This window comes from Aquarana catesbeiana, linkage group LG01 (assembly GCF_042186555.1).
Source record: "Aquarana catesbeiana isolate 2022-GZ linkage group LG01, ASM4218655v1, whole genome shotgun sequence".
Classification (NCBI taxonomy): domain Eukaryota; kingdom Metazoa; phylum Chordata; class Amphibia; order Anura; family Ranidae; genus Aquarana; species Aquarana catesbeiana.
This window is the reverse complement of record NC_133324.1, coordinates 74,501,432-74,515,787: the sequence shown is the minus strand read 5'-3', so window position 1 is coordinate 74,515,787 and position 14,356 is coordinate 74,501,432. Positions and strand designations below refer to the sequence as shown.

The following is a 14,356-nucleotide window of genomic DNA, read 5'->3' as shown; positions in this document are numbered from 1 at the left end:
ACACCATAATCCCCCCTCCACCAAATGATTTGGACCAGTGCACAAAGTTCTGACCACAACCCAATAGAACACCTTTGGGATAAATTAGAGCGGAGACTGTGAGCCAGGCCTTCTTGTCCAACATTGGTGTCTGACCTCACATATGCGCTTCTGGAAGAATGGTCAAACATTTCCATAGACCAGAGATCTTGAAACTATGACCCTCCACCTTACGATTAAAGCTCATTATCAGAATTTATTTGACCTATATACACTCTACTTGTAAACAATATGTATAGTAGGTATAAATCATTTAAATACCTACAAAAGTAACTAAGGAAATGATATATATCTTTAATTTAGGTTTACGTGAACCCAATGTTTAATATTTGAAATTTCATGATATTTACCTATATAAACCCTACTGTAAAATAATGAGCTTACTTTATAGATCCTTGTAAACTTACTTTATGTATCTTTATGTATCTTTATGTATCTTTATAACATTGTATACTCAATAAACTTCTTTTGAAAAGGAAACTATGACCCTCCAAGCTGTTGAGAAACTACACTCCCATGAGGCATTGTAAAATTCACAGACAAGACTAGGCATGATGGGAATTGTAGTTACTGAACAACTGTAGGGCCATAGTTTGGAGACCCCTGCCATAGACACATTTCTATACCTTGTGTACAGCCTTCCTAGAAGAGTTGATAGCGGTTATAGCTCCAAAGGGTGGCCCAACTCAATGGTGAACCCTACGGACTAAGACTGGGATCCCATTAAAGTTCATGTGAATGTAAAGGCAGGTGTCCCAATACTTTTGGTAATATAGTGTATATCCTGTGCTTCCTACTTAGCCAAGCAGCACAGTGATTATGATTTACTCTGATTTAATCCCCGCAAGTACCAGTAACCACTGCCTGACTAGCTTTATGTTCATAGCTGTGGAGAGGAGAAAGCAAGATGAAAGCTGGCAGATTATTTTATAGCAATGAATATGTGAATGAAATGTGATCTATGATTTGCAGGTCAGATGAATGAAAGGTCTGCCTCCTCCATTCGTTGACCACTCTATGAATGTTTCATTCATAAAAGCTATAGTATGGTTCCTATAGATGGAGAAGGGAAGTGGAAAGGGCAACTATAGTTGACACTTTTGATGAGTGCATTTGACAGGTCCTTCGGCTCTATTAACCTCTGCCACACCAGAAAACTATGGCAGCGGGGATAGGTGGGCATTGGAGGGTGGAAGATCTCAACTAAGGCAGCAGCCAGCAGCACAAGAGACACATCATGTTGACCATAATATCTCTCAGTGCCATCTACTGACGGAAGGGAGAACTGCCAGCAAGGCTGAATTTAGGGAAAGCTGAACAAACCAAAGAAGACTACAAATTATTAGCTGACTACAGCCATGCAGCACTAAATTTAAAGTCACTCCTGCTTAACCACTTCAGCTCCAGGAGGGTTTTACCCGCTTCCTGACCAGGCCATTTTTTGCAATACGGCACTGCGTCGCTTTAACTGACAACTGCGCGGTCGTGCGACGCTGTACCCAAATAAAATTGATGTCCTTTTTTTCCCCACAAATAGAGCTTTTGGTGGTATTTGATCACCTCTGCATTTTTTTGTTTTGTTTATAGCGCAAAAAAAAAAAAGACCGACAATTTTGAATGAAAAACAATATTTTTTACTTTCTACTATAGAATAGAAATTTTTTTTTTTTTTTTAATCTAATTTCTTCATCACTTTCGGTCAATATATATTATACATATTTTTGGTTAAAAAAAAAAAAAATCACAATAAGCGCATATTGATTGGTTTGCGCAAAAGTTATAGCGTCCAAAAACTGTGGGATATATTTAGGGACTTTTTTATTGTTTTTACTAGTAATGGCGTTGATCAGCGATTTTTTTAACGGGACTGCGACATTGCGGCGGACAAATCTGACACTAAGTGACAATTTTTGGGGACCAATGACACAAATACAATGATATGTGAAAAAAAAAAGGCACTGATCACTGTATAATAGGCACTGGCAGGAAAGGGGTTAACAGCAGGGGCCATCAAGGGGTTAAGTGTGTCCCTGGGAGGTGCTTTCTAATTGTGTGGGGGACGGATACACTGGAGGGAAAGAGATTGTGTTTCAGCTTATCTGAAACACAAAGATCTCTCCTTTGCTCCCTGACAGATCAGTGGTTTGTCTTATTTACATAGGCACACCGCTGATCCGTCTCTCCACAGAACGACCAGCGGGCTGCAGGGGCCATGACGGACGCCGAACTTGCTGATTGGCTCCAGCTGTGTCCAATCACAGCGGGAGCTGCGCGCGCGCGCACCCTACACCGCGTGCACAAAATCACATACAAGTACGTGATTTTGCGCAGGCGGGCCAACCTGCCGCAGTATATGTCCGTGGGGTGGTCCGGAAGTGGTTAAGGCAGGGTGGCTACAAACAATATTTAACCACTTAAGAACCGCAAGATTTTCCCCTTTAATGACCAGGCCATTTTTTGCGATACAGCACTGCGTCTCTTTAACTGACAGTTGCGCGGTTGTGCGACGTTGTAACCAAACAAAATTGGCGTCCTTTTTTTCCCACAAATAGAGCTTTCTTTTGATGGTATTTGATCACCTCTGCGGTTTTTATTTTTTGAGCGCTAAACAAAAAAGGACCGAAAATATAAAAAAAACAAAAAAAACAATATTTTTTACTTTTTGTTGTTAATAAATATCCCAAATTAAAAAAAAAAAAACAAAAACAAATTTCTTCATCAGTTTGACACTGGCAGGGAAGGAGTTAACACTAGGGGGGCAATCAAGGGGTTAAATGTGTTCCCTGGGAGGTGTTTCTAACTGTGGGGGGAGGGGACTGACTGGAGGAGGAGAGAGATCGCTGTTCCTAATTACTAGGAACAGACGATCACTCTCTACCCCCCTGTCGGAACGGGGATCTGTTTGTTTACATTGACAGATCCCCGTCCTGGCTCTCTGTGGAGTGATCGAAGGTGGCCGGCGGTCATTGTGGCCGCCGGTCATGCGCATCGGCGCCCCCGCCATGCGCGCGCCTGTTATAGCTCTTAAAAGAGCTGATGTACAGCTATGGCGATTTGCAGGCACAGCCCGCTGGTCGGCGAGCGGTTAATATTTACCATACCAAAAAAAAGACATTTTAAAAAAAAAATCTATTTTGTATTCCTGACCATAGGAAATAACATGCTAGAGTTATAAATACATTGGCGATTCTACTTTGCCCTGTTGTTTCTGAATGTGAGATGACAGTGATGGATAGATTAGAGCACCTGCCAGGAGCAGGAAAAGTGCCTTGTGATTGCTAATGATAGAAGGCCGATATGCTGTACATGTCAAACACAGGGCTGGCTGCAGCTGTCAGGACAGGAGAATGCAGATAAACACAATGGGCTTACAGTACATAGAGATATTGGAAATCATTTAAAAAAAAAACAGTACTTGCCCATAATAACCTGCACCCTGCAGGTATATCAAATTTTTTTTTTGTCTACAACTCTGTTATTAGAGGAGGATGGCAGCTTAGGGACTCTTTTTTTTTTTTTTATTTAGGAAAAGAAGTCAGTTTCCAGAATATACAGGTTGTCAATGAGACTCTACATTTTACAGAAGATATTTTGTGTTTAAATTACATTGCACACCCAGTAGCTAAAATATTTTTGATGCCCATTAGGATTTATTTCACTTGCCATCTTCTCATCCTCCACCCTGCTGCAATATGTAGCTGTTGACAGTCTGCAGTTCAGTAGCACCGACCTGCCCTTCTGCCTGCTCTATACTACTAGTGAACAACACCAAACACTAGTAACCCCCGTACACACGGAGCGAATGTCGGGAGACATCGGCCGACATTTAGCCTGTGTGTATGGCACCCTGTCAGAGAGAAGCCAGCCGTTTGGCCGGCTTCTTTTGGATGAGCATGCTGGGAAAACCAGCAGCCGATCAGAGCTGTCAGCCAATGGCGAAGAGCACTGTCGCATATCAGGTGAGACCAGAACGGCGTGGACCGCAACAGAGGAAACCCAAACGTATATAAGTGAAATATAGTGATTTATTAAGACAAGTGAATGACATAAACACAACCACCTCCAATATAATACAGTGTGCAACCAACCAACCACAAACAGAGACCCACAAATAATAATAATAAACAGACAGATATATACATATAAAGGGGAATACCAGAATCATAAACTTAGCCAGGCCAGGGTCATCAACGGAAGGTCAGCAGAACAGAAGGGACAGGGAACAAACAGGACAAGGAGGGGATGGATGGATCAGGCTAAAATACAAAGGTAAGGGTGACAGGAGGTACAGGTACAAGGTACAGGGGTCAGGTCTCTCAGATCCAGGTCAGGGCACAAGGAAGATACTTGCAATCAGGTTCAGGTGATGCCTGATTGCAGGTATCTACTGCAATCAGGTTCAGGTGACGCCTGATCGCAGGAGAGGATGTCGGCTCCACACTGCCAGGAACCACCCGCAGGTGGGCGCCAGTACTGCGGCCCAAAGATCAAATAATACCACCAGCAGGAGAGAGCTCCCCTGACAGTTCCAGACTGTCAGGAGACACCCGCTGGTGGACATCAGTACTGCACGCCAAATGCCTGACAGAGCCATCAGCGGATGGAACCTTTCCTGACATGCATTGATTGGAGTGTTCTGGTGGGGGGCCACCCCCCTGTCAGAACACAACAGCTCAGCGGGGGGGGGGGAGATCGCTCTACTAACTTCGCCTAGTTAGTACAGCGGCTTCGACCGGAGCTGACAGTTTTTTTTTCGTTCAACCTACTTGGTTGAACAAAAAAAAAAAAACTCCTAGTGTGTACCTGGCTTTAGGCAGACAATTGATGATTTGATTCTCTTTCCTTTCACCACGTGGCCAACAGAACGCAATGATTACTGCTAACGGCTATATCAACTGGCAGTAACCGTATGTAAAAAATCTGACAGTTTGTTTGTACCCCAGTTGATCGATGGATCGACATGGGCACAATCAGCCTGCTGATACATGGATCAAAATTCAGCCAACCCCTGCTGTACCAGCCGAATTTCGATCCAATCTATCTCCAGCTTAAGTCTAGGCTCTGTTAAACCTGAAGGGGGTGACCGCAGCAAAATGCCATGTCCTGATACCAAGTTAAATCTAAATATCAAATATTTTAGATTTTACCCAGCCCTATCCAATGACCTCCTAAGCCACATATTAAAATATCAAATGCAGGATTCATGCTGTTGGGTACTTACTGACCCTCCCAACTTCTAAAGTGTTTATTCTTAGCATGAGTGATAAATTAAGACCTGCATCTGATAGTCCTTACCTGGCACAGGAGAGGGCTGAAGGTGGCATTGTCCCACCAACCAGATAGACCATAAGACAAAACCAAGATTCTACTGATTTATAGTTAAAGTGGAACTAAATTCTCTTAATAAATTTACATTATTTTGAAACCTTATGCTACTAGTCTTAGTAAATAAATAGAAAAAAATATATTATATTTCCGTGTTTTAATTTTTTTTTTACATTTCTTCAGTTATAAATCCCACACCACCTTCAGTTGCTTCCTAGTTTCTAGCCCAGGCCAAAATTATGTCATATACAACAAAACAAACACTCTTGCGCATAAATGTGTAGGCCCGACAGTTCAAAGTTCAGGATGGACGATAACTTTCGGCTAAACTGCCCTCAACGATAGGGATATCCTAACAGTCAACGGAAAACAAAAGAGAGAGGGCGCACCGGCCTAGTGCATTATCCTTAAAAAAGGTTATCAAAATGTACACAAAAAACTACTACTCATAAAAGGTGGATGAAAATCACGCTAGAACGATCTTTTTGATAAGTGGTGATCGATCCACTGATGGCAGTCTCCAGATCCTACTGGGAAGATGTGCAGATCGCTGCCGGCTGACGCGTTTCGAAGGTGGGCACCTTCTTCTTCAGAGCCCAAATTATGTCATACATTCCAGGAGTTTTCATTTAATTTAGAGGAGGGGAGGAGGGCTTTTTTCAAATATGCACCTGTCTGCATGCCTGAGCTAAGGGCAGATGGATTTTAGGAACTAAATGCTACATGAATCATCTGCCCTTACTTAAGATGGCCATGAGACATGTGAAGAATGGAAAGATTGGTTTTGTTTCATTTTATATTCGTTATGTTACTAATTTCCTTTCGGAATTTGTTTAATGTGGTTTCAGATTCGTTAAATATCGTTTTCGTTAAATTTCGTTTCATTTATGAATTTTCTAAAGAATTCCAAATTTTTAGAACGATTTGAATTCGGATGAAAAATGATCGACCAATTCAAATTCTGTGTGCAGAATAGCTGATTGTTAAATAGCGGGCTGAGAAGCCGGCCCCCGAGGCCTTAACAACCAATGAGTCATCAGCTGTCAGCAGGCTTCTCCACTGACTTAGCTGAAATGTAAACAATAGCAATAGCAAATTCCGTAGAAAAAAAATCAACATGGGGACCTCCCCCCAATCCATACCAGGCCCTACGGGTCTGGTATGGATTCTAAGGGGAACCCCACACCAAAGTTTAAAAAAAAAATGGTGGGGGTGCAGGATCTGGGGGCCAGTTTCTGGGCCCGCAGACCCCTGCACCCCCACAACCACCGTCCAGGGTTGTGGGGATGAGGCCCTTGTCCCCATCAATATGGGAACAAGGTGGGAAAAAAGGAAATGCAGCTCACAAACACTCTTGCTCTGGAATGACACCGCCCTAGTAAGAACTGGTTCCAGGTGCTGGCTTTGCTGGTTTGCAGTGAGGTAAAAAAAAATCCTGGATAGCCGCACTCTGGGATAAGGACATCTTTATTTCAATAAAATCCAACAATACAGTCAATTGCAGAGACGTACAGGGTGGTAGATTCTAACGCATTTCACATCATTTGGATGCTTATTCGTAGCTACGAATAAGCATCCAAATGATGTGAAACGCTTTAGCAGTCTACCACCCTGTACGTCTCTGCAATTGACTGTATTGTTGGATTTTATTGAAATAAAGATGTCCTTATCCCAGAGTGCGGCTATCCAGGATTTCTTTCTACCTCACATGGGGACAAGGTGCTTTGGGGCATGTTGAGGGCATGTGATCTGTGGCATGTGGCCTGGTATGGTTCTGGAGGGGGGGGGGGCTCGTCTCCCCCTTTCCTGACCTGCCTGGATGCATGCTCGGATAAGGGTCTGGTATGGACCTTGGGGGGGACACCACACCGTTTTTATTTTTTTTTAAATTTTGGTGTGGGGTTCCCCGTAAAATCCATAGCGGACGCGAAGGGTCTGGTATGGATTTGAGGGCCACCCGACCTTGTTTTTTTTCTATTGCCTGCATTGTTTTGTTTACATTTCAGCTGTCAGTGGGGAAGCCAGTGGACAGCTGATAACTCATCAGTTGTTAAGGATGCGACAGACGGCTTCCCAGCCCACTGCTTAACGACCAGCTATTCTTCACACGGCATTCGAATCGGTCGATCATTTTTTCTACTGATCCGAATTCTAATTGTTATGAAAATTTGGAATTCATTAGAAAAGAATAAAAGAAATTAATTTTAACGAATTTCAACTAAATTTGTTACGATTTCATTCAGAGATTCTGATACATCCGAATCTCCAAATAACCACAAATTTGTCCGAATTTGCACATGAAATTGCACATGTCTAATGGCGACAGCTAGTAATGCTAGAGGGGTGATTTTCACAGTAAAATAAAGCGTGGAGAGATTGGATTGGTAAGCTTGCTTTGAATATTAACTGCTTCCCGACCGCCTCACGCATATATACTGCGGCAGAAGGGCACGTATAGGCAGATTAACGTACCTGTACGTTGCCCTTTAAGAGGCAGGTTGCGGGCTTGCGCCTGCCGGGAGCTCCACGACCATAATCGCGGACTCGGTCTGCGGGGAAACCCGCGATCATCTCACAGTGAGGAAGAACAGGGAGATGCTAATGTAAACAAGCGAAAATGCCATAAAACTATCCCCTATTTTGTAGACACTATAACTTTTGCGCAAACCAATCAATAAACGCTTATTGCGCTTTTTTTTCTTACCAAAAATATGAAAAAGAATACGTATTGGCCTAAACTGAGGAAAAAAATGTTTTTTATATATTTTTGGGGGATATTTATTAAAGCAAAAAGTAAAAAATAATGCGTTTTTTTTTTTTTCAAAATTGTCGCTCTTTTTTTGTTTATAGCGCAAAAAATAAAAACCACAGAGGTGATCAAATATCACAAAAAGAAAGCTCTATTTGTGGGAAAAAAGGATGTCAATTTTGTTTGGGATCCACCGCGCAATTGTCAGTTAAAGCGACGCAGTGCCGAATCTTAAAAAGTGCTCTGGTCAGGAAGGGGGTAAATCCTTCCGGTGCTGTTTGTGGTGCTCAGAGTTTATTTCTACGTTAAGAGTTAGGGACCTTTTTTTTAGCACATTTTTTTCATCCAGTTGAATGGATTGAATTGCCACACTCATCACACATAAACAGCAACACAGAAAAGTGCAGTTTAGACAAAGTATCATGATATTACAAAATTGCTACATATCTGGTCAAGAAAAGTTGAATGTATCTTGTGTTAAACTCCTGTTTGAAAAAGTCTCTTTTTTACGTGCCATGTGTAGTCTTTTAATAGTTTTATATATTTGTATTTAATAATATATTTTCAATAACATTTTTTATATTTTTTGCAATAGTTTCTTTACAATATACATTGTCTTTGTTGAAGAGTGCAATAATGAAGAAAATAAAATTTTGAAATTTAGCAGTTAATAAAAGTTTATAGTGTCCATTCGAGGTGATTCTGCACTTCCGCCTGGGGGGGTAATTAGTCACAGCAGAACCCAATCAATGGGTGCTGGCCAATAGATGTCCGCCGGTATATTTAGGAAGACACACAGAACGGAGCTCTGCCTATGTAAACAAAGCAGAGCTCTGTTCTGTCAGCGGGGATGTGATGGATTTTCTCTGCCTGCAAAGCAGGGAATAACATCAATCACATCCCTTAGTGAAAGCAGCACACATAGTACACAAAAACACTGGCTAGGCACACATTTACTCCTTTGATCACCCTAGATGTTTAACCTCTTCCTAGCCAGTGTCACTGGTACAGTGACAGTGCATATTTTTAGCATAGATCACTGTATTAGTGTCACCAGATCCCGCAAAGTGCCAAAAGTGTTAGTTAATGTCCGATTGTCTGCTGCAATATTGCAGTCCCGCTAAAAATCGCCACCATTACTAGTATAAAAAAAAAAATCCAGTATATATCTCATAGTTTGTAAACACTATCACTTTTGCGTAAACCAATCAATATATGCTTATTGGGATTTTTTTTTTTTTTTTACCAAAAATATGTAGCGGAACACATATTGGCCTAAATTTATCAAGAAATAAGTTTTGTTTTTTTTTTATTTTATTGGATATGTTTTACAGCAGAAAGAAATGTTTTTTTTCTAAATTGTTTTTAGTGTAACAAATATAAAAAATGCAGTGGTAATCAAATATCACCAAAAGAAAGCTCTATTTGTGGGGGAAAAAAAATGATATCAATTTTATTTGGGTATAGCGTTGCAAAAAAACTTCCGGAGAGCAAGTTGATATAGCATTGATTATCCTAAATGTGAAGAACAGTAATCAGGACCAGAATTGTCACCAATTGTTGAAGTAGACACAACTGATGGGTTTGGGGGCCTCCAAAAGACATGAGGTCATCATCAACTGATCCAGCTGTTTGAACTGTCATCTTAGGTCTATGAGTTCCCTTAGGGCTTCCATAGATGGACAAATACAGATTACAATTAGCTTGAAACTTTAAAGTCAAAAATATCCCAGTGTTTGTATTGCCTCATTTCCCCTTTTATACTTATCTGATTCAGCGCTGTGCCAGTCTGCAGTGGCTCTCTCCTCTCTCTCTCTGCCCACAGAGGCAGCAGTGGGAGCCATTGGTCCTGCCACCGTCGATCAAGTCCTGTGAGCAGAGAGGGGGAGGAGCTGGGCTGAGCCTTACTATGTGTGTCAATAGACGCACACACAGCCAAGATCGGGATTGGGCCTACAGGTGTGCCCTCTTTGCAAGCTGCTTGCTATGGGGCACACAAAGAAGAAGAAGAGCCAAAAGAACAGCGGGGGACTCAAGAAGAGGAGGATTGGGGACGATCTGTGCAAAACCTTTGCAGGGAAGTGAAACATGTTTGTTATTTTCATTTTTTTAAATGTTTTATTACCTTTACTGATGCTTTAAGGAGTGATAACCTGTGTGGTAATCTTTGTGGATTGACTTTTACATTGATTTTATTTGAAGGGCTTACAATGCCTTTGGCAGTGTTATAATCCACACCGGAGGTAAAAAAACAAACAAAATAAAACACTATGTAGAGAGAAGGGTAACTGAGGCATATAATGCACCTCTGAATTACATAAGCCGTGGTATCAAGGAAATAATGGCCAGACAAGAAAATAAAGATTGTAAATTGAGGTCAGGATGTCTAAGAAATCAAATTCTCCAAACAGCTGCTTGAAAGGATCACTGACAGACTTACGATCCTAAGCAATCAGGTCATCAGCTAATGCGAACTCTTACTATACAGGCTGCTGCTTCAAGCTGGCCTTAAAGGGTAAGTTCACTCTTTCGTGGAAAGGCTGTCCACAAGGTTTAGGAGTGTGTCTATGGGAATGTTTGACCATTCTTCCAGTAGCACACTTGTGAGGTCAGGCACTTATGTGGATCAGAAGTCCTGGCTCGCAGTATCCGCTCTAATTCATCCCAAAGCTGTTCTATCGTGTTGAGGTCAGGACTCTGTGAAGGCCAGTCAAGTTCCTCTACCCCAAACTCTCTCATCCATGTCTTTATGGACCTTGCTTTGTGCACTGGTCCAAATCATTTGGTGGAGGGGGGATTATTGTGTGGGGTTGTTCTTCAGGGGTTGGGCTTGGCCCCTTAGTTCCAGTGAAGGGAACTCTTAAGGCGTGAGCATACCAAGGCATTTTGGACAATTTTATGCTCCCAACAATGTGGGAACAGCTTGGGGATGGCCCCTTCCTGTTCCAACATTACTGCACACTGGTGCATAAAGCAAGGTCCATAAAGACATGGATGAGCGCATTTGGGGTGGAGGAACTTGACTGGCCTGCACGGAGTCCTGACCTCAACCCAATAGAACACCTTTGGGATGAATTAGAGTGGAGACTGCAAGCAAGGCCTTCTCGTCCAACATCAGTGCCTAACCTCTCAAATGCGCTTCTGGAAGAATGGTCAAACATTCCCATAGACACTCCTAAACCTTGTGGACAGCCTTTCCAGAAGAGCTGAAGCTGTTATAGCTGCAAAGGGTGGGCCAACTCAATATTGAACCCTACAGACTAAGACTGGGATGCCATTAAAGTTCATGTGCATGTAAAAGCAGGCGTCCCAATACTTTTGGTAATATAGTGTAGCATTTTTGCAGTACACCCTAATACACAGTCCCAGAATGAGTATCCATCATAATGCTCACAAGAGCTCATTGGTCAGCGCAACCATATGACCAACAAGAAGAGATTCTTTCTTCCAGGACACCTTACTGAAAGAAGAAACTTCAGATGCGCTTCTCATTGGCCAGCATGGTCACATGGCTGCTCTGACCAATAAGAACTTTCCCTTGCGAGCATTGTAATGGATACTCACTCCGAGGATGTGTTTGTTCTGCTGTGGTGTATAGACAAGTACACCGGTAGGATAAGGCATTACAGCCGCTATGCCCAGCAGAATCTGGAGGGGTGGCCAGAATATCTGGAGTTCACCCTTTAATTCTTTGAGAAAAGGTGTACTAAAACTTTAATGGGTTCATTCACCTTTGTATTAAAGATCGCTGTGCAAAAAATGGACCCCAGTATTTGTGTGTACAAACCTGCAGTGCAAGTTTTCTGCTCAGGGAAACCACTATTGGCCTACAGGAATATCATTTAAAGTAAGCTAATTTTTCTCTACTAAACTATTTTTAAAAATACTGGGGGGCCCTTTATTGTATGGCAAATTGTAATACAAAGGTGATATTACCCTTTACATTGGCCCATTAGCTAAAAACATCAGGGCTTGGACCGGTCAGAGTGCGGGCTGAGGTTGCTCTACCCACCTCCATAGGATTCGTTAGATGTGTGGCATCAGGGATCACCCCATTCCTCTTTGAGCTAAAAATATCACCCCAGCCTAAATACCTATTTTACAAAAAAAAGCTGGTCCCATGTCAGCTGGTCAGGTGACCATAAGCCTAGCCTTAGGTCACATGATAATCATAGCATGGAGTATCAACGCTCAAACAGAACCACCTCTGCCTCATCTCTGTCTTAATGTGTAAACCCATTTGGGCATATGTTTGAAGGCTTCTTTTAACATCGTAGACTTAGCTCTAGTGGCCCAGAATTAAAATATATGTTTAGACTCTCATCAGTCTTGTAAAACAAGAACTTTACATGTCATTCAAACAGCAAAACGGGAGGGTGTGACAGACCCAACCGGGACAGGGGCTTTTGGAAGGGACTGCAGGGTAGCCTCTTGCCTACTGACTATGGGCCCTGGCATTTGAGGGATCTACGAGCATTCAGGAAGATGTCATGTTATATAATGCAAGATGACATGTTATTACCGCATTTAACAGTCAAGGAAACCATGATGGTCTCTGCCAACTTGAAACTCACTGAGAAGATGGATGTGAAAAGAAAGCTGTTTAATGAGATTTAGACAGCCCTATGTCTTCTTCAATACTGATGCCAGACTGTCTGAGGGTGGACTCCCTGACTAATCAAGACTTGTTCAGGTGCCTAGCTGTTGATTAGCTTACTATTAGTTAGGTCACTGTTTAATTAGGTCACTGTTTAATTAGGTTACTGTTAGATGCTATCTGTTCATTAGATGTACTGTTAGGTGTACTGATGATATTACTGTTTAAAGTTTGCATTGTTTAGGATAATGTGATTAAGCTCTTTGATTTTGTGTGGTATAAATTCTGTGTTTTCTGAGTTTTCAATAAGGAGTTCCAGTTTGCACCTAAGCTAGTGTCGTCTAGTTCTTGGGTGCAATTTTCAGCTATAATACCTGGTCCCGGAGTGGAGGAAGCTGTATCTTGGCAGAGGCACCCAGGCAGGGTGCTAGGCGGTCTGTCACAAAGGGCATCTATTGATTTGTCATGCAGGAACTAATCGCTGTAAAGACTCATAAAAATGTTAAGGGAATCCTCATTAATTCAGTGCAGTGTGGAGGGAAGAAGTGACTGGAAGGCCCATGTCAGATTAGCAATCCTGTGTTTGGTGACAAATCACTAGGAACAGTATCAATATGGGATCAAAGAAACCACTAACCCAACATCAAGTAAGTGGTTATTTAGTAATCTTGTTGATAGCCAGTTTCCACCAGCATCAGGATCTCTAGTCTGACTTGAACCTAATACCCAGTGACCATATGTTATTATTACGCTCTGCTATGTTCAGTTTTGATCAACATTGTCCTAATATGGAACTTGTTATATCTCATTCCAGTCCTAAAGATGATTCTCCTGTGTCCCTCGCCATTGTACAGACCAGTAAGAAGGACCAGGGGGTGTATCTCTGCACACTGAAGAACATGCATGGAAAAGTGACAACGGAATTTCAACTTACATCTGAAGGTAAACATGTGTATTTAGTATGTAGCACCTCCCTGACACCTCAAAGGCAGGATAGCACCTCCACAGGCTAGGGGCGGGCTAGCATTTCACCCCAGGTTTGAGTCCCCAGGGCTAAAAAATATTGGGCACCAGTCACTTTGTATTGTTGTTTTATTGCAGAACAGTTAAGGAGGTGAGGGTTAGGGGTCCCAGACACTGTAGCAGAGCACTTTAGAGACTCTCCAGATTAATGTCCAACTTTACAGTGTCAGAACCTTTAGGCCGACCCGGGAATACTGTAAGCACGTTCCCAAATTTCAGTGCATCCTCTAAATGAGTCACCAGGCCATTCCAAGAGACCAGCCTTCTTCCTTGGTCTCCTTGCAGCAAGGGTCCTCCCCTGGATCTTCTCCCTGGCACAGCTTCCTCCACACCAGGCAGAACAGCTTCACAACAACTGAACAGCATACATTAGGCTCCAATATAGATGTGTTTCAATGGATCTCAGGAAGGGCGTAAGCTGACTAGCCCGAAACGTAATCCATCCATCCATCCATATCTGAAACTACTCATGTCTGAAACTGTGTAAGCATTTGTTGCTTCTTGATATTGCTTGAAAGGATTATACTTGCTTTGTAAATCTCTCCTGAAGATATTGTGAAATAAAGCAAAGAAGTTTTTAAGTGCAGCAACCTCTTGGACTTTATATATATATATATATATAT

General features: G+C 42.2%; 1 protein-coding gene across 1 annotated transcript in view; it reads left to right on the top strand.

The window, feature by feature from the left end:
- The window catches only part of ALPK2 (alpha kinase 2), a 133,322-nt gene that overhangs the window by 62,107 nt on the left and 56,859 nt on the right, over positions 1 to 14,356 (top strand). Inside the window, exon 4 of the mRNA XM_073630467.1 lies at positions 13,525 to 13,652. Coding sequence (XP_073486568.1) covers positions 13,525 to 13,652 — 128 coding nt within the window. The remainder of the gene's footprint in view (positions 1 to 13,524; positions 13,653 to 14,356) is intronic.